General features: G+C 60.2%; 1 protein-coding gene across 11 annotated transcripts; it reads right to left on the bottom strand.

The window, feature by feature from the left end:
• Nucleotides 1-505: 505 nt before the first annotated feature.
• On the bottom strand, nt 506-18,157 carry PWWP3A (PWWP domain containing 3A, DNA repair factor). 11 transcript variants are annotated; one of them, XM_045042770.1, is made up of 15 exons: nt 17,907-18,044; nt 17,041-17,166; nt 16,329-16,414; nt 15,134-15,204; nt 14,902-15,012; nt 12,796-13,638; nt 11,527-11,628; nt 9,570-9,640; nt 8,141-8,217; nt 7,400-7,460; nt 5,592-5,667; nt 5,170-5,220; nt 4,195-4,631; nt 2,599-2,687; nt 506-830 (listed from the first exon to the last, which is right to left on the bottom strand). In XM_045042770.1, exons 2-15 carry the CDS (start codon nt 17,095-17,097, stop codon nt 776-778), a joined length of 2,187 nt encoding a protein of 728 aa, XP_044898705.1. In that variant the 5' UTR covers nt 17,098-17,166; nt 17,907-18,044; the 3' UTR covers nt 506-775. The 11 variants fall into 11 exon arrangements, 9 of the variants coding, with proteins under 9 accessions (XP_044898705.1, XP_044898726.1, XP_044898709.1 ...); XM_045042791.1 differs by having other exon boundaries at nt 16,328-16,414; nt 18,020-18,043; XM_045042774.1 differs by lacking the exon at nt 17,907-18,044 and adding an exon at nt 17,644-17,782.
• Between the last annotated feature and the right edge of the window lie 5,256 nt (nt 18,158-23,413).

Here is a 23,413-nt window from a genome sequence, read left to right as displayed (position 1 = left end):
CAGGGTCCCGAGCTGGGGACGCTCAGGCCATTGGGGTGACGAGACCTGCCCCCTTTCTTTGTGTCGGGGCAGGAACGGGAGCCTGGCCTCCAGACGAAGGCCGTCGTCTGCAGGAACCGGCCGGGCCGGAGTGGCACTCGCGGCCCCCACGGCGCGACCCCACGGCCGCACACACAACGACCTCTGCCGTTGCGAGTATGACATCACAGCTCTCCAGGCAGATCAGCTACCCCGGGGTCTGCTGGTGAGACGATGCTCCGCGCCAGGCCAGACGCAGCCACGCGTGAAAATGCACGCGATGGGACACTGTGGTGGCGGGCTTGCACTGTGACGCGCGCCCCACACGGGGACGGAGTGGAACGAGGCCGTCGCCAAGTGTACGTTCCACGTGTTCTCGTGCACGAGGAGTCACAGCGAGTGCTACAGCACGAGATACCGGAGCGACACCGTGGACTCAGGGCCCACCTGGGGACAGACGCAGGTGATCTGGAGGCAGACACGCACGTCGGGCTGTTTTAAAACTCTTTAATACTGGATACAATGCTTTTTAACATAAAAAAACAAATGTGCACCTTATGTTAAACAATACAGCACAGTCACAAATAATAGTATGAAGGAAAATAAAAACATTTGCTTCAAAAACCTTTCAGGAACTGTACCTTCCAAAAAAAGCCAGGAAAACAGAAGCCACAGCTGAGAAGCACGCACACTCCAGCCCCCGTGAGGATGGCACGGACCCACTGGCCACAGGACCCGCGCAGCAGCCCCTCCAGCGTCAGCACCGCTGACTCCTTTCTTCCAGGAGCTGGTTATCAAACATTTCTTTTTCCCTTCAGAAAATAAAAGGAGATAACCTCATTTTAATAATTCATTGTGTCTTTTTTTTTTTTCTTTTTTTTTTTAGTGTTCGTTTATTCTTCAGAGACAGAGCGTGAGCAGGGGAGAGGCAGAGAGAGGAGACACAGAATCCCAAGCAGGCTCCAGGCTCTGAGCCCAACGCGGGGCTTGAACCCACGAGCCACAGGATCATGACCTGAGCAGAAGCCTCATGCTTAACCGACTGAGCCACCCAGGTGCCCCAGGAATTCACTGTGTCTTCAAGAGTGGGAAAGAGTCGGTGTTCCATGGGGACAGGGTCTCAGTTTAGGGAGACAGAAAGTTCTGGAGATAGACGCTGGGGGCAAGACAGCTGGGGGCAAGCCGCTGAGCTGTGCGCGTGGAGACAGTCAAAGAAGGCGAATTCTGTGTTATGCGCATCTCACGATTTTTTTAAAATAAACTCTTTAAAGAAAGTGAAATATCAGACTGTCCTCGCTAAGCGCACCCTGCTAAGGAATCACATAACTGAGGCATGGCGTGTCACACTTGTCCAGGCGGCCACAGTGACAGAAGTCACGGACGCAGACGACGCCTAGCGAAGCGCCTGCAAGTCCACGTGAGCACGCGGCTCCGGCGGAACGTGAGGCCGCTTCGTGGGGCAGGAAGACCGGCCGCCCTGCCCTCGGTTCGAGGCCACGTCCCTGGGGTCCGTCATCGGCACGGCCAGCGTCATCTCCGTGGTGCCCGACACGTTCGTGGCAGGTAAAGGGTGCAGATACTCCCGACGCTCTGACGCTGGCGACCCAGGGCAGCAGCAAAGCGTGAAGACGGAGCCGTCCTCGCCGGCGGAGCGGCCAGTCCCCGAGAGGCGCTCCGGACACGGGCGCCCCCACCCCGCTCGCCCGAGAACACCGTTCCCTATCTGTGTGTGGAGGGCGCCACACCGGACGGAGATCCAGGGCCAGAGACACCGAGTTTCCCAAAGGCCCTTCTTGGTCTGCTTAGTGCAGCCGGGTCAACCCTCCCGCACGCAGAGCCACACTGGCTCTTCCGTGGACAGTGACGCAGGAGGCCTCCCCACCCACCGAGGCGCACACCAGCAGCCCGGGGCAGTGTGCCCAGCTGGCCCCGGACAGAGACCCTGGCCCGTGACTCTAGTTGAGTCTTCAGCCTGTCACAGCCACGCGGGCCCCGCCTGTTCCCAGCGAGGCCTGGCAGCAAGCCCAGAGACAGGATTAGGGGCTCTGGGGGCCAAAAATCCAAGGGCGGTGAACTATGCCGACAGAAGAGAAACATCTTGATCACCATTCTTCTGACCGGCTAGGAATGGGCCAGGGCGAGTGCCGCCACGTAATCCTACTGTGTTTTCTCAGCGGCCACGGCATCGGGGCAAGGGGGAGAGAGTTTGAGATGAGTGACTGCAAACCGCGATTAGGCTCAGCAAGGCTGGCACGCGTCCAGGGAGCGGGCCCGGCGCACGGCCTGCGGACCGTGGCGCGGGCCTGGGCTCGGGTCCAGATCTGCCTGCCCTGACCAGCTCGGGGACCCCGGGCCCCTGTCCAGACTCGCTAGCGGGGAACGTCCACCACTGGCTTCGCTGGGTCCCCCCGGCAACTCCCGGCCAAGCGCTAACGTGCATTTCGACCGTTCACGATTCGTTCCCCCACCGGGAACCTGAGCCAGCGTGTCAGGAAGAGGGCCTGGGTCACAGCCGCCAGCGAACACGAGCCCTTCCAGACTCGCTGCCGCCGGTCGGGGGCGGCGCCCGGAGCAGCCTACCGGTAGCTGAGCGAAGGTCCTCGGAGGTACTTCGCCTCGGCCGTCTCGTAATCCACGGCGTCCACCGCAGCGATCGCACAGATGATGGCCTGCAAGAGGGCAGGGGGCGCTCAGCCACGGGCGGTGGGCCCACGCCGCACACGGGGCTCGAGGGATGGGCGTGGGGCCCGGGGCAACTTCGGACCAGCCTCCACAAACGCGCACAGATTCCCTGAAGTCTCTGGACGTTTTTGAATGGCGTCAGTAATGCCGTGTCTTGGGGACGAGGGAGAGAGTTCGTGTCACTAGCAGCAGAGAATGGAAGGCGGGACCCAAACCAACCGGGATGTTTTAGAAAAGTTGTAAGCTTACTGTTCACACCACAGGGAAAACTACAAGACTGATGGTCCGAGCACGCGGTACGTCTGGTGTTGAGTCCTCGTTCACTTTGTTAGATAACGGAATCATGGTTACGTCAGAAAGCCTTTTCAAAGAGCCTGTACGGGGCTCCCGGCAGGCTGGGCTCGTGGAGACCGTGACTCTTGGTTTCTGGGCCCCGAGCTTAGGCCGCCGTCGGGCATAGACGCTACTTGAAAATACAATCTTTAGGGGCGCTGGGGTGGCTCGGTCAGTCGAGCGTCCGACTCTGGCTCACGTCACGATCTCGCGGTTTGTGATTTCAAGCCCCACCTCGGGCTCACTGCTGTCAGCGCAGACCCCACCTCGGATCCTCTGTCCTCCGCCCCTCTCCTGCTTACACTCTCCCAAAAATAAATACTGAAAAAAATCTTTACAGCCCCCCCACCCCCACCCGGGCACTGCTGACATCGGGGCACGTTACTCTTGGGGGTGTCCCGGGCACTGTGGGGGTTCAGCAGCATCCCAGGCCCCACCTGCTGGGTGGCTGGAGCCCCCTCAGCGGGAACCACAGCCGTCCCCGCACGGGGACCAGCATCTCTGGGGCAGAACCACCCTATTTGAGAGACACACACTGAAGTACTTCAGGACCAAGAACTGGGGATCTCCCCCCGTAGTTATGTGAAGAGAGCTAGAGGTACAAACGGAGAGAGGCCACCATTCCGCACAGGCTACGTGACAGTGTTTTACTTTTATACCAATAGGAAAGCTTCCAGTTTGTATAAAGTTACGGGTTTTTGAGCACGGTAATTTTCTGCACACACACGTACGTGTGAGCAAAGCCCCTGACCCTCCAGATAACCGGCGGGGTCTCGTGTGCTCCTGCCCGGCAAACCCCGGCTGCCGCATCTCCCCAAGCAGCTCCCGTTCTGGAAAAGTCCTCGCGTGCATACACGGACAAAGCGCTCAGCTCTCGTTCTCCCCTTCCCTCTCCCCCCCACCGGCCACGAGGCTTAACCACGGAGGCCGTCACACCACCCACAGACAGGAGCAGACGGGGCGGGTGCCTGGCTCCACACCACGATGCCCCGCTCCCCGTCCCCCGCAGACTTCCGGAGACCCCAGCCCCGCAGCAACCCCCCCCCCATACACTGTGGACGGCGCCCCGGCTTCCGGGCAGAGCTGGGAGGGGCTCTCGCCGGGCGCCGGCTGCCGACCCCCCCACCCCTCACCGCGCGGAACCGGCCTGCGGCCACTCACTTCAGGCAGAAGAACGTCCAGGATGAAGCGGATCCTGTCGGCGTTGATCCGCGCCAGCGCCCTGCTGCCCGTCTCCTGGTAGACGCCCTGGAGGTATTTCACCACCAGGTCCAGCTGCTCCTCGTCCTCCAGGTACGTCTCCACGCAGGTCACGTACTGGCCCGAGTTCAGGAAGGTCTTCAGCCACCGGGACGGCTTCCTGTTCCTCAAGATGGCCCGCAGGTGGCCCTCGGCGCCCCTGGCCTTCACGATGTACTCCACCAGCTTCTGGTTGGCCCGGTCCCGGGCAGCCCGCGAGCGGTCGGGGAGGACCTTCCTGCGAGGCCGCCTCCTTCCCTGAGGGCTCCCCGCCACAGGCTCCTCAGGGTCCCCGTTGCTCAGCTGGGGAAACCTGGTCCCCAACACGTCCTGCTGGATGGACTTGCGGACAGGGTAACCTGCGGAGCACCGACACGTCCTGGGACCGCCGGCCCGGCTGAGAGGACTTCCCGCCACCTCCCGATGCTAACTGTGGTGCCCGGGCTGCGGGAGAGAGGCCCCGGGCCCCCGGGGAGGGCCCAAGGCGACACGCACAAGGCCTCCTCCTCTGACGGGTCCCACATCCCTCCCCAGCTCGGCCCGATCCGAGTGTGGCCCAGGAGAGCGGAGCCGAGCGGAACCCCCGGGCCCCCCGAGGAAGCATGGACTCCTCCGGCCCCACACCGGTAGCCGGGGACAAGGGGGTGCGGCGTACCCGTCAGTTAACCGAAGACCCGGGCCACGGGGAAGGCAGGCGCGAAGCACCGCCAGCCACGCTTTAGAGGTAAGGCCCGGTGCCCAGCGGACAGGGGGCAGGAGGCACGGCGGGGCTTGCCCCTGGAGATCCAGGCTCAGGCTCGGGCTACGGCACAGCCCATCCACCCAGACATCCCCTCCCGAGCTTCAGACGCCGAAGACAGCTGCTTCGCGGCTCTGAAGAGGAGTCAGCGGACTTACTTATATCAGCCGCGTAATATTCCAGGAAGGAGCCAGCAAAAGAGCCACAGCCTGCAGAGGGGGTAGGGGGGAGCCCGGTCACCATCAGAGGCGGCTCTGGAAATGCCCCAGGGTGGCTGGGTCAGGACACCTGCGTCACGTCGGCACCACCCAGACCGCTTCCAGCTGACGGAACCCAGCACTGCCGTCAGGGTGCCTCATGGCGCAGGGGTTGCCCAGAAGGGCCGCCGTCTAGACTCCCAACAACAGAACCTGGGGCACACGGAAGCCAGCGCTCCACCTCCCGTCCACACCTAGCAGCTTGGTCCTCGCCTCTGCCGGGGACGAGGCTGCCCCGGGCCCAGGCAGGGAACCCACGGAAGCAGGCCTACGCCCCGGCGCCCAGGCCGCCCCTCTGTCTGAGGGCTTGCGGGCCCACCTACCGAGCCGGACCCTGTAGTCCGTGATCAGGGAGACGCACCAGCCGATGGCCTGGTCGAAGTCCTCCTTGGCTTCGTTCTGCAACGACAAGGCCCGGACGCAGACGTGAGCGGGAGGCCACGGGGGCTCCTGCGCCCGTCTCCACGCCCCGGCTCCCGCGTCCAGTCAGCAGACGCATGCCGGGTGCAGCAATGCGCATGGAGGCCCAGGTCTGGGGCCCGACCTGCTCAGAAAGGGGTCACGTGTGAGCTGAGCACTTCAGGACAGGAGAGCTGGGGACTCTATGGGACAGAGGCAGACGCCCCCACACGCGGCTGGCGTCAGCCTCACACAGGCAAGACTTGAAAGTCACACAACGTAAACCCTTCCAAGGGGACTCTCGGCGTCCTCTGCTCGGGACAGCGCCGGGTCCGTCGGGAGCAGGGCCGCCCGAGGAGGAAGGACACTTGGCCACCGGGGGGGCGGGGGGCGCCCGCCTAGGCCTCGAGGTTTTCGCCTGCAAACCGAGGACCCCTGAGCCGGGACGGGGACCCACTACCTGAGCTCGACCTCCCGGGCCACCTCAGCCCGGCCTCCCCTTGTGGGACAGAGGCAGCGCAGGCGGCTCTGGAGGGAGGGGGGCTCTGGGCTCGGCTGGGCTCGCGGAGCGGCCCCTGGGACAGCAGGCGCTCATCAGGGAAGCACAGGGCACGGCCCGTGGCCTTGACACCAGGACCAAAGCGGTGCAAAGAGTCGCTCCAGGAGGGGGCGCTCCTTCGGCCAGACCGGCCTCTCGGAGACCCCGTGCTCCCACCCCACAGGTCGGCAGGAAGACAGGGAACAGGCACCATCCCAGCGTCTGGATCACGCGAGGCCACGTGCCATCTTTGTCACAAAACACGATTCTTCACGTGGTTAGAGCACGCAGACCTCAAAGCAAGACTCCTGTCCTCCTCTCCAACTCCTCCGCCCTGGGAAAGCTCCCGGAGCCCCGACGGGGGACTGTGTTTCAGGGGGCGTGGAAGGTCCTGAGGCCACGGCAGGCCCCCTTAGAGAAAGAGACCCCGCCAACGGGCACCCTGACAGGGACAGGGAGCCCAGCACAGGCTGCTGCTCAGGGGCCAAACTGAGGTCACAGCAGATGAGACAGACGGATGGCAGGGCCACGGCACAGACACACGCCCGTCAGCGGGAGAAGGAGGAGGAGGAGGAGAAGGGTGCCACCTTCCAGAGGCCACCCACAGTCCTCAGAACCACACAACCCCTGGGGGGCCTCCACCCTTGAGGCCCCGGGAAATCCTGGCAAACAGCAGGGACAAGCCGCTCCCCCTACAGGAGGCTTCACCGTGACCTGAACTCCAGGAAGCCGCTCCCCAGGCTGGGAAAAGACCGGCACCCGAGGGAGGCCAGCAGGCCCCTACCCCCCGCCCCCCAGCCGGCCTCGCGTTTTGAAAGCTGGCGTCTCAGAGTCAAACAGACCACGTGTTCTATGGACACGTGGCTCGTGGGCTCGTTGTACAATCAAGAGTCGACCACAGCGCTTCGGCGCGGGGCCTCGGCCATCGGGAAGCCCAGGAAGCCCCTGTGGGGTACCGTCGCGGTCTCTGTCACACGGGCGGCCTCTGCACGACGGCCCGCGGAAGGGGCCGGCCTCGCACCGGGCAAACTGTCCTCTGCGCCAAAGCCCCACCTGTACGACGAGGGGACGGCTGGCAACCTCCCCTGGGATCGTGGTCCCCACCAGGCACAGCGCCGCGGACCAGATCACGCGGGGAGCAGGGCCACCAGCCGCCAAAGGAATCGTCGATAGAAACACCGACAATCCACCTACCAGAAGTTCCTGTTTCTCTTTGCAGTCAAAGTGCTTCAATCTCCGGAGAGACACGGTGATGCTAGAAGCAGACGAGCAAAGCTTAACACGAAGGAACCCGACCTCTCGACATGAGAAAACGCCTCCCTTTCCTCTGCTGAAACCAGTCAGGGCCACGGGGGCCTCTGCCAGCACCGGCTTCCTGATCGAAGGCCATCGCTCTCCGGGCTGCCCGAGGAAGCCCCTCAGAGACAGGCCCGGCAGGTGACCGGCAGGCCCCGAGAGGACCCCTAGGGGACACAGCCGAGGACGCCCACGGGAGGCGGAGGCAGCAACCCAGGGCCAGAGGGTCAGAGGCCAGCTCTACGTGTTCGCCTCCAAAACGTGTTTCTGAAGTGCCCTTTGAGCAGAAGGGGATGTTCGTGTGCATTTTCATCCCGGGACAGGGGACCAGTAGAGGGTGACCAGACAACCAAGCAAATGGCGGAAGTCAGGGAGGCAGGCCGCCGCTCACAGCACCCGCCCGAGTCACAGTACGGTTTGTGGGGAATGGCGGGATCCAAGGGGTGTCCGGACCTCACTTCAGAGCCGGCAGATAGAGCGCGGACAACTGGACCGTCTGACCGGTCCCTCTGTCTGGATTCTTCCCCCGGGAGCTGGATCACAGGGCCCGCCACCCTCCCCCCCCCACCGACCTCAGTGCCCCCCAGTGGCCAGGCCTTCACCGGGGAACCGTCTACAGAGAGCAGAGAGCTGGGTTACCCTCTCCCTTTCGGGTCCATGTGCCCCTCAATGAAGAGCACGCTGGCTTTCTTCTCCCTTCGCCGGACGCTCTTGACCTGTTGGCAAATCCGAGAAAACAAAGCATCAAGAACCCAGAAGAAGGCACGGGTCTGAAATACGCTCTTGACACGTTTCCGTTGTGCAGACGGACATGAGCGGCGCGTGGCCAGGAACGTGGCCGGCGGGGAGAACAGACAAAGTCCGCGTGGGACACGCTCAAACACCGCCCGGCTGCTTCGTGCACTGCCGTCAGCGCTCACAGTGGAGCAGGACCACGCGGGCTTTGTTTTCTTTTCTTTTGTGACACAGAGCGCGAAGCCCACTGCTTCTGACCACCTGTGCGTGTGACACACCTGCCTCAGCAGGGCAAGCTCATCCTCATTTTCAGGACGAGAAACGTGAACAGGGAGAGTGGCGACCAGCCGAGGACACAGGGAAGCAGGGTGCCTGACTCTGGCCAGCCTCCCCGCCCACCTGGCACCCCTCCGGGTCCCCGGCTCAGCCATAAACCAAGGGCGCACCCCAGGAACCTGTGAGCTTGGAGATCTGCTCCCCAGCGGGGCCCCCAGGGCGCTGGCGAAAAGGAGGAGGTCCGGGAAAAGGAGCCAATCGCAAGGGGCACGCGAGTGCTGAAAGTAAGCCGAGGGGCCCCGATCGACGACTCCCCACAACTGTGACAAGACGCTGACCCGAGGACCACCCTCCCCCCCGCTTCTACCTGAGCCTGTGCTCGAGCCACGCGTCCTGCCCATATGCGAACCACACTTGCTGCTACGGCCAGTCAGCCCCATCCACGGAGGCCAGCCTCGCAGCAACAGGAGTGTCTCCCGACTCCGGCAAACGTCTTCCTTATTACACGTCACTGTCTCTGACCGCGAGTTAAAGAACTACAGCTAGCATTGCAGGGTCCTGTCCACACCGCAGGGGCACAGAGGAGGATACGGGATGGAGGGGCTGACAGCCAGGATGCTGCCTTTGCCCAAAAATAAACGGACAGCCTGCAGCGTCCCGGCCCGGAGAAAGCCAGGAGTTCGCTGCGCTGGGGCTCAGTCACCGCACGTGCACAACCGGCCCCTGCCCCAAAACCTCACCCAGCTCGACGCTCCCGCGGGGGAAAGGTTTCAAGCGCACAACGTCAGACATGAGCAAATCGCAGACCTCCCTTCAGGCAGGTTTTCCTGAGCCTGCCCGGCAGAGATGGGGCCCAGGACCCTCACACTCAACTGCGCCCAAATGATCAAACACCCCTTACTCAGGCAAACGTCTCCAGAAACCTTGCTCGTAATTATAAGCCCATCGGTTTTCTCCGGGGAAAATATCTGCCGGCGTCCAAACGACAACGGCAGAGCGCGAGTGAGCCGAAGGGTGGGGGGTGCTGCGGGGCCCCCGGAGCCGGCCCCATGCTCACCACTGCTGGCCAGAAGGGGTACTTCTGGTGTTTCAGCCAGACCAGCATTCCTACTTCAAAGGAGCGTGGTTCTAGAATTAAAAAGAAACAAAGACAAAAAGAACATTAAGTCAGCTCCCTGTCATGCACCAAATTCAACAACTTAAGAGAAAACGATTGTTGGGACTTGGCCTGAATCTGACGCGCCCTAACTCCGGTCAGAGACCCCAGCGGCTGGGACGGCATCCGAGGGCCAGTCGTGAGCACGCCCTGTGGTTAAGAGCTGGTTTCTTCACGGGACGATACGCCTGGTCACGCAGGTGGTGACGCGGGAAGGTGCCAGGCAGGGGGCACTCAGTACTACCTTTGCCACTTGCCTGTAAATCTCAAATTCTTCCAAAGTAGAACATTTTTTAAAAAGCGTGGCACAGAAACCCCAACGCGAGAACCAGATTCCTAGGAGGCTCATCAGTCTGAAAAACGGGACTCTTAAAAAGCAAAAAATAAAAAATAAAAAAAACCCAAAAGGAATCGCCGAAATCATCATTTGCTAACTCCGTGTTTGTGAACAAAGTTTGACAGGATTTCCGGCCCCAAACCACCACACTGCAGAACAGAATCACAGTTGGAACTGAGACAATCAGGTCACAAACCCCGCAGACACGAGGCCGCCCTTCCCTGCCTGCGGAGCCGCCCCGGCGACCAGCGGGCGCAGCGACAGGAGCACGGTCGGCCGGCGAGCGGACGCCCGGCATCCATCTGGCGAAAGGCACCCAGTTTCTGAGAGAACCGTCAGGGCCCCGGGAGGACAAACAGGTCTCGGGAAACACCCAGCCGGACGTCTGGCTGCCGGGGGGCGGGGGGGGGACGGGGAGAAGACCAAACCAGATGGAAGCACAAAACAGGGCCGGGAACAAGCGCGGCGGCTTCTCGGGGCCGTGGGGACCCAGCAACCCTCTCCGCTGGCAGCGGCCGAGAGGAAAACGCCCTTGAGGAAGAAGGCCCCGTGTCCCTTCTCCGGCCGGTGAGCTCTGCCCTGCTCCCTGCTCCCGGGAGCCAAGCCTACACAGAGCTCCCTCCCAGAGGTTTGTGCCCTGCAGGCTGCAGCCCCCCATGGTGGAACTATCTAGATAACTGAAGGTGGGGGAGGGCTCAGTAAGTAACAAATCGTTGCCACGAAGAGTCATCGGAAGACCACGCGGAAACGTAAAGCGTGTCCGGTCAACGAGTTACAAAAAGGAAAACCGCACGGAACGGGGCGCGTCTGGCGAAAAGAGCCGAGTCATAAGAGCGCGACCGGCACGGTGGCCTCCCGGGGTACGGTGGGGGCGACCCTTGAAGGAGGGGTTCCCCCACGCTGTACTCTTTCTGCGACATCTTGTGAATCTATAGATTTCATGACGAAAAGGCTAAAAAATATCGGACTACGTCCGAACGGATAGCTCAGGAGTAAGTCTAAACAGAAAATTCGTTCTGAACGATTTACTCCAGGAAACAGACTAACGTGCTGTCGGGCGCTGGTTCAGGATCCAGGTCCGCGCCTCCCGCCCTTCCACAGGGGGCCAGGGCACCTCCCCGCACGCATGTTTGCCGGGGGCCCGCAGCACGTGTGGGAGGGGCCCCGGGCCGGAGACCCTGCGTCTCCGGACACGCGTGCAAACGCCATCCCCAAAGGTCCGCGGGCGGCACCGGGCCGCCCCCCCCCCCCCCGAAGAGTGGCGACGGACCCCTCTCTCCACTTGGCTGTCCTTCCTTCCCACGGAGGGGACGGGACGACACAGAAAGGAAGCCGCGAGCCGGCAGGGAGGGCTGGCCCGTCTCCTCCCAGGGAGTCGCCCTCCCCTTTGTGTGGTGATCCTTGTCAAGACAGAGCGCGCAGAACGCGGCACTTCTGAAGCTTCCGAAGCTGTCAGTGCAGCAGGAGGAAACTGAACTGGCCGGGGCCGTCAGCCCCCGCGCCCCGCGCCCCGCACCTTACCGTGGTACAACAGGATGCGGGGGGGCTCCTCTTCGTCCTCCTCCTCCTCCAGAACGGAACGGACGGGCGCACGCTCCACGGACTCTCCCGAAGTCGGACGGGCTGCCAATGGCATCAGGCTACTTACTTTCAGCTCTACCGTTCCAGGAACTCATCCCCAGAAACCGTGTCGCGATACGAGACCGTAAACGCAAAAATGAAAGGTCCCGCGTCACGCGCGCTTTCACCTTGCGGGATTCAAACAGGACTCACTTTGACTAACGTACATTCCAAAGAAAGACAAATGAGAGAGAAAGGGGGTGGGGGAGAGGCAGAGAGACCGAGGGAGGGGAGAGGGCTCTCGGTCTCCGAGCACGGCCGGCACACAAAGCAGCGAGCTCCGGCAAGGCGAACAAACAGGGACCGGGAGAACGCAGGGTCACGGGGAGAGGGGTGCAGCGCACCTCCCCGCGACCCCCGTAGGTGCTGGGACACGGCCTCGCCGAGTTTAAACTCACAGCAGAAACCCGAGTGTGCAGCCAGGGGATCTCGAGGTACCGAACCACACAGAAATCAGTGGGATACCGCCACGGAAAGACCGGAAGGAGCCACGGTGCGTGACTGCACACACACACACACACACACACACACACACACACACACACAAAGTGTGTCTCCACAGGAATTCTTAAAAAGTCAGGAGCCCGGGGGCGCCTGGGTGGCTCAGCGGATTAAGTGTCCGACTTTGGCTCAGGTCACGATCTCACAGTTCGTGGGTTCAAGGCCCACGTCAGGCTCTCTGCTGACAGCACAGACCCTGCTTTGGATTCTGTGTCTCCCTCTCTACTGCCCCTTCCCCGCTTTCTCTCTCTCTCAAAAATAAATAAGCATTTGGAAAAAAAAAAAAAAAAGGTTGAAAGCGTTCCAAGTTAATCACTTCTGAGGTTCTCGCCGGTTCAACGGGACCGGCTCCTGCAGGTTTGAGCGTCAGAGAGCGTGCGGGGTGCGGCCACAGCGTCCCTCAAGCACCAGGCCCGGCCTCCAGTGACCCGTCCCCTCTCCGGCTCAAAACCAAACCAGAAGCACAGGGATTTGGGAGGCGCTGGGCTAGTTACAACCTGGTGGGAAAGACCACCTGAGCAGGAACCAGGAAACATCTGCCCTGCGTTCTGACCTGCTCTCCTTAAGGTCTAGTTAGAAATACGCCAGGAGCCGGAGCCGGCCCCGCACGGACCGCAGGAGAACCCCAATCCGCCCTCTGCCAGCACAAGGCGATTCTCGGCCACAGACCTTTAGCTTCCTCCACGAGGACTCGAAGATCTCCCGTCTCCTCCGTGGACGCCCGGGGGGCAGGCAGGTGGAGTCTGGCAGCGCCGGGCAGAGCCCTGCATTTCCCGGGCCCCTGCCTGGGGGACGCCACTGCCCCCGGCTCCAGCCGCGCCGCGGGTGGCCTCTGGCCACTATCGGGGCGAGGCCGCTTGGCGGGGAGGCCTTGGGCATCCGGGCAGGCTGGGCGCCCTGGGGCCGGGGGCCCGGTGGGGCCAGGCAAAGGTAAGCTGGGGTCTCGTCCTCTGGCCCAGAGACCCTCCTCCTTCACCGTGGGAGGTGAGCCGGGGGCTGGCAGGCGGCTTTCTTCATCGTCTCCCTCCGAGACGGAAGGTGCGCTCTGACCCACGGCGGGCTCCCGAGCTACACTTCTTCCCCTTTTACGAGGGGTTGTCCGACTCGCACAGCACGTTCTCGACCCACGACCATCCTGAGAACCACCTCTGGCTGGTGGGACTACCAAGGCCTGTGGGCTCGCACTTTTCCTGAGCTCCTTCTTGTGGTCCACCTTGCACCTGGGGTCCTTTTGACAAGTGGGGGAACCTGACAGCCTCGGGTGGACACGTTCCCTCCTCTCGGGTCCAGATCTGTCCGGCACAGCCTCCTGGACGCAGGAAGAGGCAGGGTCACGGAGCAAGGAGGCCAGTTCCACGGGCTTCTCTCGTGAACCCAGAGCGGTTCTCTCTTCCCTAGAAGGGCTTTCTTGAGGCAGACCTGTGCTCTCGTTCAAAACATCCAGGGCCACTCGAAGCGAGCGTCTGTAGGCCAGCTCCTCTAGGGGTTCAGCAGGAACCTCGTTCTGGGAGGCTGCAAGAACGGGAAGCAGACAAAGCCTGGTGACGACCAAGCCACCGGTCACCCAAGGTCCTCCAAGGTCCTCCAAGGTCCTCGGTGGCTTTCACACCTGAAGGGAGGTCTGCCCCTCCTCAGCCTCATCTTCCCCGAAGGGGGACAAGGCCACAAAACAACAGCTATTGTTTGGGGCCGCGGGGGGGTGGGGGGCGGGGTGCTCTGCTTTTCCAAAAACGACCTGACTGACCCTAACCCGCGTGGCTTACAAAGAGAAATCCCTCCAGGTCCCCAAACAATGCAGCCAGCTACTCAGACGCTTCCTGCTTCCCGAATTGGCTCAGCCTCACCACTGCAAATTCAATCAGGTCAAGAAAAACCCTGGCCAACCCCACAAAGAACTCGCCAGCACCGAATTCTTGGGTGGCGCCCGTGAAAGGGACCCATCGTGGGCTGGTAGGTTTTCCATACTTCTTTGCAAAGCATTTCAAAGCCAGAGACGAGCGTCACGAGCTTGAGATTTTAGCCTGACCTCCCGGCTGCCACGGTTTTATTTATTCATTCCGACACACAGACCCGGACTGCTTATTTGAACAAGACGACGGATGCAATGTCACAATTCAGCGGGCACAACACCTATTGACACGGTATTTTTCCCTGTCGAATATTAAAGGCTCCCACAAATAACCGGCCCCCGACATGATCGGAACAGATGACGAGGAGCGTCCGAGAGGTGATGGCCAACGCCACCTAAGATGTGCCCAGTGGACGCCGCTTTGAACAAAAGCAGTTTTTCCAACGACATAGGAAAATAGATCCTATTTCCTAAACACCCCCGGAAGGACTCCCGGTCAGCCTTTTCACAAGACCAACAGCTCTCGGTATAGGGGGTGCGTGCCCCCACTCCAAGGCGACAGAAGACACTTCTGCTTGGTCTGCCGAGTGGCCACCAGGTGAGCAGGCACTCAGCCCCAGCACCGCGAGGCTCGGGTGCTCCCACCTAGGAAAGGCGAAGGGGTGGGTGTCGGCCTCCCATCTCCCACTGGCCTCGCCCCCACCCAGGAGGGCACTGGCACGCGGGGGGCGTCCCACAGCGATGCTGGTCACATAGTCCTTTCTCCCCAGAGCCCAGCTAGGGAATGTAAATACGCAATCCACTGCTCTCAACCCCCGGGCAGAGAAAAGAGCAGCGCCAAGACCATTTCTGCAGTCTTGCTACGGGATGGGGGCGGGAGGAGAAAGGACGCGTCTTCCCCCCTCTCCTCACGGAGGCAAACGCACTCCGGGTCTCATTCTTAAGTACACCGGAGGCCACGGATGCGACCAGCAGATCCCAACGCTCGCAGACGGCCGCGCAGGGAGTCCGGAACAGGATCGGTCCCAGGGTAGATTCTGCAAGGGTTTAAGAAAGCGGATCCATTTTCTTCTCCTCCTTCAGCTCGGGGTCCCCTGGGAAGCGGGGTCTTTCCATTCTCCCACGCTGTCTCTTTGTTACCTAAAGACGTGCTCTTACCCAACGTGGAAGCGATTCGTTCGATGTGAGCCATCTTCAAGGCCTCCACTTCCGTGCTCCTCACCTTAATCCTGCGGGGACAGAAACGCCCGTTACCTGCTACCAGCCAAGGCCGCGAAGACATCTTCAAACGTGTTTTTCCTTAGATGACAAAAGAGTTACATTCATTCTCTTCCTTCTCAACCTTGCGCTTAAACCAAAAGTCACGGCCAACTAGGAATTCGTGTGCCTGAGGTTAGAGGCAGTAAGGACCCTGGTGAATGTGGCTTTTTTACTTTTTTCCCTTTTAAGACAGAAAAGGTTGGCTGGATTTAAGAGTAAAAATGAATTCAAATTGTGACTTTTATGAGGCAAATCCTACTTTCAACTACACAAACGACTCCTTTGTTAGGTTCTCAGAGTAGAAGATAATGTCACCAAAAGCTGTTTACAGCCCAGCAGGTGTGTTTTAGTTTAAAAGGATGCGCTTTCCTTTTAAACTCGAGTATTCAATTACCTTCCCAGCCGCAGGGAAAGTGTGAGCTGGGGACCAAGTGAGCTTAGGAGGCGGCTCTGAAGAGGGACAGGGACCTGGGGAAGCTGTAACCAGAGCGGACGAGGTTTTATTCTCTCTGAATTGGGAATTCTCCCGTTAGAGCCAGCAATACCACAATCCTACGTGATCTGGGCATTTTAATCATCCTGGCCGATATTTTGTTCTTCTGTCACCGGATAACAAAGGAGAGTAATGCTGCCCCGTAGCCGAGCATTTGCCGTCGGAATGCTAAATAATAGCTTCTTACTGGATGGACAGGCTGAAACAGCAAACACGTCAGAACTGACAGGGGCCCGTCCCACAAGTTTCGGAGAAAAACACACGCAAATCCGCGGGAAGGAACTATCCGCATGCGAACCCCAACAAGAGCTTCCCCTGCGTGTTATTTATGCTTGTTGTTTTTGTACCGCTCTCTCTCACACAGAGCCCTTCGTATAAATGTTCATTTCCAGACAGACGTAAAAAAAAAAAAAAAAAAAAAAAATCAGTGTTTGCCTCTTAAGGGTATTATGAACACAAATCAGTTACAGTAACTAAAGAGTTAACAAGCGCTTGCTTAAGAGTTTACTTCACTTTTTGGCAGGGGGACAGTAAAAGAAATCCCATTCAGAAAGAAAGATAACATTAAAAAAAAAAAAAAAAGACCCCACAACACTTAACTTTTCATCTAGGGAGAGTATTTGAACACTTAGAAAAAATTCCTTTTTCCTCTTAGTTTTTGTTGCCACCTCCGTTCTGGCCAAAACCTGTATTAAAAAAATAGAGCAGAAAACAAAACAAAACAAAACCAAAAAAAAAAACAAAATCCTCGTTACTAAGACACAACAAACAGTTGACGCAAAGCAGCTCTGGGCAGCGCAGCCGCGGCCGGTAACTCTGAAAATATACCACCCCTAGACCTCAGCAACCTCCTGTCTAACCCTGCCCTTCTACAGATGGGGAAACCAAGGCCCTCGGGGTCAGGGGCTGACCCAGGCGGGGAGCAGGGTCCGGCCTGGCAGTGCAGCACTCTCCCTGTTGCGTTGCTAGAAAGTGTCCCCGAGGCACTCCCATTATTTACTACCACAAGGCTCCCTTCCAGATATTTCCTGGAATTGCATACTGCCTCACAGCCCTTTTTAAAGCAGAGTCTGTTAATTTTCCCAAGTGTAGAAAAAAGGACACTTCCGGAAGCGTAACCTTGCAAGCAGCAGACCAGAAAGAACCCCATTAACCGGGGAATGCGTGAGGTTCGGGGCCAAGAGATCCGGGCGCCAACTGCTCGGGCTCAATTATGTCACCGAAAGAACTCGTAGCTTCCTCCCGATAAAGACTGTACTTGTCACCCAAAAGTCACTTCTAATTCCTGAAACTACGCAACAACGGCTGTCACCTTTGCAGGCCATAATCGCTTTTCCCATCTGCAGAGGACATACTTGGCGTCGGTCATGACTTAGACTCATGTGGCAGGTGGGAGTGATTTGGCACAAAGTACTTGAAGGTCTGACTCGATGTGGCCCTGCAACAAGATTCGCACAGTGGTTCATGAAGCGATAGCTGGCCACGTTAGCACAGACGGGACCCTCAAGGGCAAGGGTCACTGGGGCTTAAGAGGGTCACTCCTGTAATCTTGCGCGGAGATGCTCAGCGTCAAGAAGAAACGGCTGGCCTGGGGACCCGGGGAGGCGCCCGCCCTTCCCTTGGAAATCAAATGCAGCCGCCGCCCCCCACCCCCAGGGTCTGTCTGGCTCCCGCCTAAGAGGCTCCCGAGCAACTCTTCTGCGTGCTGAAGGCCTGCCTCCCACCTTCGCACGGAAAGCGATTTAAACAAAGCTTACAACCCTCCCCCGTTTGGGGAGTGAACAGTTGCCCCCAGTTGCAAAAAAAATAAAATGGGAGGAAACGGCCGCTCTTTTCGCCTGCTCTGGCCCTGGAAGGACGGGGACAGCTGCGGGCCGCTCGTCACCGCAGGGGACACACAGGCCTGGCTACGCACGGAGAGCAGAGGGGGGCTCGTTCGCGCACAGAGGGGCGCAGGCGGCGGGCGAAGGCGGTTGCAGACGGGGACCCGGGGAGGGACGGGGGCGCACGCAGCCGACGAGGGGCCGCGGTGGACAGAGGAAGGGGCGAAAGCGGCGGCCCCCTCCCCCCGCGCTCAACGCCCCGGGGAGGGCCTCCTTTGGGGGTTCGCTCCTCCCCCCGCAGGCCCGGCCCGGCCGCCTCAGCCCCCGCCCGCCAACCGCGGGCCGCGGGGCTCACCGGGCGGCCGGCCTCCCCAGCGCGGTGGCCCCGAGCCCCGAGCGGAGAGCGAGGAGGCCGTGGCGGCCCAACGGCGTCGGCACCCGAGCCTCCCCACCCGAGCCCGCGCTCACCGCCTCCGCCGCCGCAGCCGCCGCTCCCCGCGGGCCGGGGGCGGGGCCGGCCTGGCGGCGCCGCCAAGCTCCACCCCCGCCGCCGACCAATGGGGCGCACGCACCCGCCCCGGGCCCCGCCCCTTCCGCCTGGCTGGGCGGGAGCGCGCGGTTGACGGACAGGAGCCGGGCGGGCAGGCGGGCGCGCGCGCGCGCGCGCGCACGAGAGGCAGAGTGACTGACGGGCGCCTGGAGGGCGCGCGGGCGCGAAGCCGAGGGGCGCGTAGCGGGCGGCGAGGGCGGCCGGCCCGGCACGCGAGCCTGTGAGAGGGTTCGGCCGAGCTCCCTTTGTGAACCCGCCTCCGGGCGGCGCGGCCTGTCGAAGGCGGCCTCCCGTGGCGCGCGAGAACCTTCCAGAGCCTTCCAGAACCTTCACGTTCCTGAGGCGCCACGTGCTGCCGCGGCTCCCACGGCGCAGCCTCTGGGAGCGGCCCGGGAAGCAGGTACCAGCGCGTGGGCCGGGCCGCGGGGTCGCGCCGCTTCTCTCCAGCATCATCCCCGGCGCTCGGCGAGGCACGACCCTCAGCAAGACGACCCCGGGGACCGCGCCCCCCGCCTCACGTCCAGCCGCTGTCGGGGGCGGGGGGGGGGGTGAGGGAGGAGGGGAAAGCTGACGACGGGGGGGCGGGGCTATCGCGGGAAGGCGGGGCAGAGGGGGAGGGGAGTGGGCGCCCGGGGGGGCGGGGCGTAGCGGGCTGACCCCGGGGGCGGGGCTGACCCCTGGGCGCCGCCGGGAGCTGCCCCGCGGGCAGAGGGAAGGCGCTTCCGGCGGGCTCCCGCCTGCGGGCGCGGGTCGTGCTCTAGGGCTCCGGGCCCCGGGCCCCTTTCAGGCCTGACCGGTGCTCGAACGGACTGAAACTCTGCTCGAGTGTAGCTTCGGAGGCAGTTCTGGAACCGCGGTCGAATCGTTTCAGGAAATTCGGACTCCGCTGTGGTTTAGCGGCTCGCCCCCTGGGCTGCGTGTGCCCGTCATAACCTTGGGTTTCGTCATAACCTTGGGTTTCGTGTTACTGGTTGACGAGCGAGCTTCGGGCGCTCCCGGCCCCCCCCCCCCGTCACGTTCACGGGGACGAGAGGGGTCGTCCCGCCGGGCGTTAGCGGGCAGTGCGAAGTCGGGGCTGCGGGCCTGGAGAGCCGCTTGACCAAGATCTCGTCTGTGCCCTCCAAGGGTTCGGAGCCTCCAGCCGGGGTTAGTCGTGAGGATACGGGCGGATGTGCCCTCAGGACGGGCGGATGTGCCCCAAGACGGGCGGATGTGCCCCAAGACCTGGGCGGATGTGCCCCAGGACCAGGTCGGATGTGCCCCAGGACCAGGTCGGATGTGCCCCCAGGACCTGGTCGGATGTGCCCCCAAGACGGGCGGATGTGCCCCCAGGACCTGGTCAGATGTGCCCCCAAGACGGGCAGATGTGGCCCCAAGACCTGGTCGGATGTGCCCCCAAGACGGACGGATGTGGCCCCAAGACCAGGTCGGATGTGCCCCCAAGACGGGCGGATGTGCCCCCAGGACCTGGTCAGATGTGCCCCCAAGATGGGCAGAAGTGGCCCCAAGACCTGGTCAGATGTGCCCCCAAGATGGGTGGATGTGCCCCAGGATGGGCGGATGTGCCCCAAGACAGGCGGATGTGGCCCCAGGACCAGGTCGAATGTGCCCCCAGGACCTGGTCAGATGTGCCCCCAAGACGGGCGGCTGTGGCCCCAAGACCTGGTCAGATGTGCCCCAAGACGGGCGATGTGGCCCCAGGACCAGGTCGCATGTGCCCCAGGACGGGCGTGCTGCCGGCATACTGCAGCAGGTTTACGCCAGGGAAGACCTCGCGAGGCCCCTCAATTTCCAGCAGCAGAAGCGTGGTTAGCCTTGTGTTCTGAACGCACGGAAGAAGAGAGGTGTTCGAGACGTGGTTTCGGTAGGAGAAGGTTTTTAATTAAAGCCTTAAGTGATTCCAAGAAGGATATACCTTGTTAAAGAACGTTCTCTTGGCAAATCTGCTGCTTTAGAAGCAGACCCTTTTATGCGGCTGTGAGTCTCAGGGATTTGGGTTATATGTTTATTTTTATTTTAATTTTTATATTGGAGCGTGTGGGGGAGTTGGGCGGAGGGAGAGAGCGACACAGTCCCAAGCAGGCTCAATCCCTGAGGTCACAGCCTGAGCCAAAATCAAGAGTCCGACACTCAGCTGAACCCCCCCGCCCCCCCGCCACGGCCCTATGTTTTTATGTTTTAAACAAGCATATGAGTGACTGCTTGGTGACAGGCACTGGGCATACGACGGTGAGGAAAATAACACTCAGGAAGCTCACAGGGTGACAGAGAGACATGTAATAAAGTGGTAACAACAGGGGCGCCTGGGGGGCTCAGTCGGTTAAGCATCCGACTTCAGCTTCGGTCATGATCTCATGGCTCGTGGGTTCGAGCCCCGCGTCGGGCTCTGTGCCGACAGCTCGGAGCCTGGAGCCTGCTTCGGATTCTGTGTCTCCCGCTCTCTCCGCCCCTCTCCCGCTCACACTGTCTCTCTCTCAAAAATAAGCATTAAAAAAAAAAGTAGTGATCACACACATCAAAGCAGTTTTTAATTAAATGTATTTAACGCAGGAACCCTAAAATGTCAGTATAATAATTAGCCCCATTATTTTGGTTTTCACCGTACCGCAAAGCAGCACAGAGCCTCGTACCCAGAACAACCGATTTCGGATCTTCACAGGTCTGCAGCCTGGCCCGGGTTCAGCTGCGTGCATCCTCCGCGGTTGTCCCCAGTGGTCCCCCGGGGGCTTGCATTCAGCCGGCATGTCGGCGGGAGCCTGCCCGTGTGCTCTCGGGGCTTTTCCCCCTCCGTGCGGTCTCTCCACGCGCTCACTCAGAGGGGTGACCGGCTGCTTACGTGGCCGCTCAGGGTTCCCAGGAGTACAACCCATTTTGCAGGCAAGGAAACCCAAAGAGAAGAAGGTTGAGTCATTTGTCCAAGGCGGAGCTAAGGTGTGAAACAAGGCTGGCTCCAAAGGCCAGACCGTACTCCTGTACCGTAACACGCACACAGACCCTGACAGACCTAATACAGGAGTGGTTCAGGGAGCCCTGAGAGTAACCCTGGTGTTTGGCGCCAGGGTTCAGTGGGTGGGAAGGGATCAAGGAAAGGGCGCTGAGCCTGAAAACCTGGTTTCTAAATGGTCTGGGGACTGAGAGCTTTCAGCGCTTAGGGGGTTGAGCAAAGGCCCTGTGGTGGTGGAAAGCCCTGCTTGCCAGAGAAACTAAATGGTGCCTGGTAAGGCCAAGAGCAAGGGTTAGGGAAAGCGGAGGGAGTCCCTCAAGGCTTGGATGTGCCGTGTGAGGGTTTTTGTTTTCGTTTGGTTTGGTTTTTTAAATTTATTTATTTTGAGAGAGAGAGAGAGCGCGGGAGGGAGGGAGAGAGAAAGGAAAGAGCATGCTCATTTGCTTTTATGCGCGGGGGAAGGGCAGGGAGAGAGGCATAAAGAATTCCGGGCCGGTTCTTCTGACAGTGCTGAGCCCAACACCAGACTCCGGCTCAGGAACCATAAGATCATGACCTGAGCCGAAATCAGGAGTAGGACGCTTAACTCACTGAGCCACCCAGGGCCCCCTGTTTTTGTTTTTAAGATTTTATTTTACTTTGTTTTTTTAATCTTTATTCATTCTCGAGAGAAAGAGAGTGCAAGGGGCGGGGGGGGGGGGGGAGGCAGAGGGAGAGGGAGACAGAGAACCCAAAGCACAGGTTCCAGGCTCTGAGCTCTCAGCACAGAGCCCAATGCGGGGCTCAAGTCACAAACCATGAGATCATGACCTGAGCCGAAGTCGGATGCTTAACCAACTGAGCCACCCAGGTACCCCTAAGATGTTATTTTTAAGTAATTTCTGTATTCAACATGGACCTTGAACTCAACAACCCTGAGATGAAGAATCCACTCTACTGGGGCACCCGGGTGGCTCAGTCAGTTAAGCACCAGACTTCGGCTCAGGTCACGACCTCATGGTTCATGGGTTCGAGCCCTGCATCGGCTGTGTGCTGACAGCTTGGAGCCTGCAGCCTGCTTCAGATTCTGTGTCTCCCTCTCTCTCTGCCCCTTCTTGGCTCGCTCGTGCTCTCTCCCTCAAAAATAAGTATACATTAAAAAAAAAAAAAAGTCTGAGCCAGCTATGTGCCCCAAGTGTTTTCTGTTTTTGTTTTCTCATTTATTATTTTAAAATAATTATACTACACGGAAATTTGCAGAATCAGTCCAGAGAGGTCCCTGGTACCTTTCTCTCTGCTTCCCCCAATGGTTATATTTTGTGTATCTATAACGTACTGTCAAAACCAGAACAGTGATGTCACATGGCGGTGTGTTGAAGTCTGAGCCGGGTGATGCATAGACTTAAATACTCACCACCCCAGTCAACATACAGGGCAGCTACCCTCCAGTTACCCCTGGCAGACACCCCCCCCCCGCCGCCCGCTGCCACCCCTCACCCCTGGGTACCACAAATCTGCTGCCCATCTCTGTAATCCCCTGAGAATGCTCCGTAGATGCAACCATACAGCACCAACTTTTGGAGATCTGGTGATCCCACTCAGCACAGTTCTCCAGAGACGCCTTCAAATTCTCACACGGATCAGGAGTTCTTTCCTTTTTGTCTGAGTCGTGTTCCATGCTGTGCATGTAGCGGACGATCTCCCTATTTTAAAGCCCCTAATCTCAATCCCCCATATGCATGGTTTCCAAAGATGAAAGTGTGACCATCTTTGGGGCCCGTCTGTCCCATGCAGGGGACCAAGGAGGCGCGGAGGGCATGACCGAAACACTGGACGTACCGCGCCTGCCCTACACTCCACGGGCCCAAACGTACCCACGCAGCTACATGCTGCTGCAGGCAGGCTGGGAAAGTTGTCTTTTCTCTAGGAGTCACTTGCGCAGTCATAAGTGAGGCTCCCCTACTTGGAGGAGAAGGGACATCGGGGGACAACTAGCAAACCTTGCCAGCAGAACCTGTCCACACCTTACCCCGTGGGTGGTTGAGAGGGCCCTGGCCTGTGAGTGTCTTACGTGGTGCCTGGCACCCCACACCTAGGGTCCTGGTGAGCACAGAAGGGTTAATTTCAAGGAGGCAGGTGCTGTGGGGTGGACAGAAGACCTAAGTATTTGGGTCATGCTCCTGGGGCACGGCGCCTGTGTCTCCGTTTACCCATTGTGAGTAGGGGAGACCGCATTATCTCCCCTAACATCCACTGCCTTTCCCTGTGGTCACGGTGGTAGGGCAGGGGGGCTGTGTCTTTCCCCGCCCAGCCTGGGGAGAAGCAGGGACCCTCCTTCCAGTGTCCGTGGTGCGTGGGGCCTCGGCTGGGGTCCAGAAGAAACGATGAT

Source organism: Felis catus, chromosome A2 (genome assembly GCF_018350175.1).
Source record: "Felis catus isolate Fca126 chromosome A2, F.catus_Fca126_mat1.0, whole genome shotgun sequence".
NCBI lineage: Eukaryota > Metazoa > Chordata > Mammalia > Carnivora > Felidae > Felis > Felis catus.
This window is presented reverse-complemented; position numbering and strand designations above follow the sequence as displayed.

What these genes read in the sequence shown, in the direction of transcription:
- PWWP3A (XM_045042770.1), bottom strand. Translation starts at nt 17,097, where the DNA reads ATGACCGACGCCAAGTATGTCCTCTGCAGATGGGAAAAGCGATTATGG. An exon ending in ACGAATCGCTTCCACGTTGG is followed by an intron (nt 15,013 to 15,133) that starts GTAAGAGCACGT and finishes AAACCCTTGCAG; the next exon opens with AATCTACCCTGGGACCGATC. An exon ending in ATGGACCCGAAAGGGAGAGG is followed by an intron (nt 7,461 to 8,140) that starts GTAACCCAGCTC and finishes GTCTGCTTCTAG; the next exon opens with CATCACCGTGTCTCTCCGGA.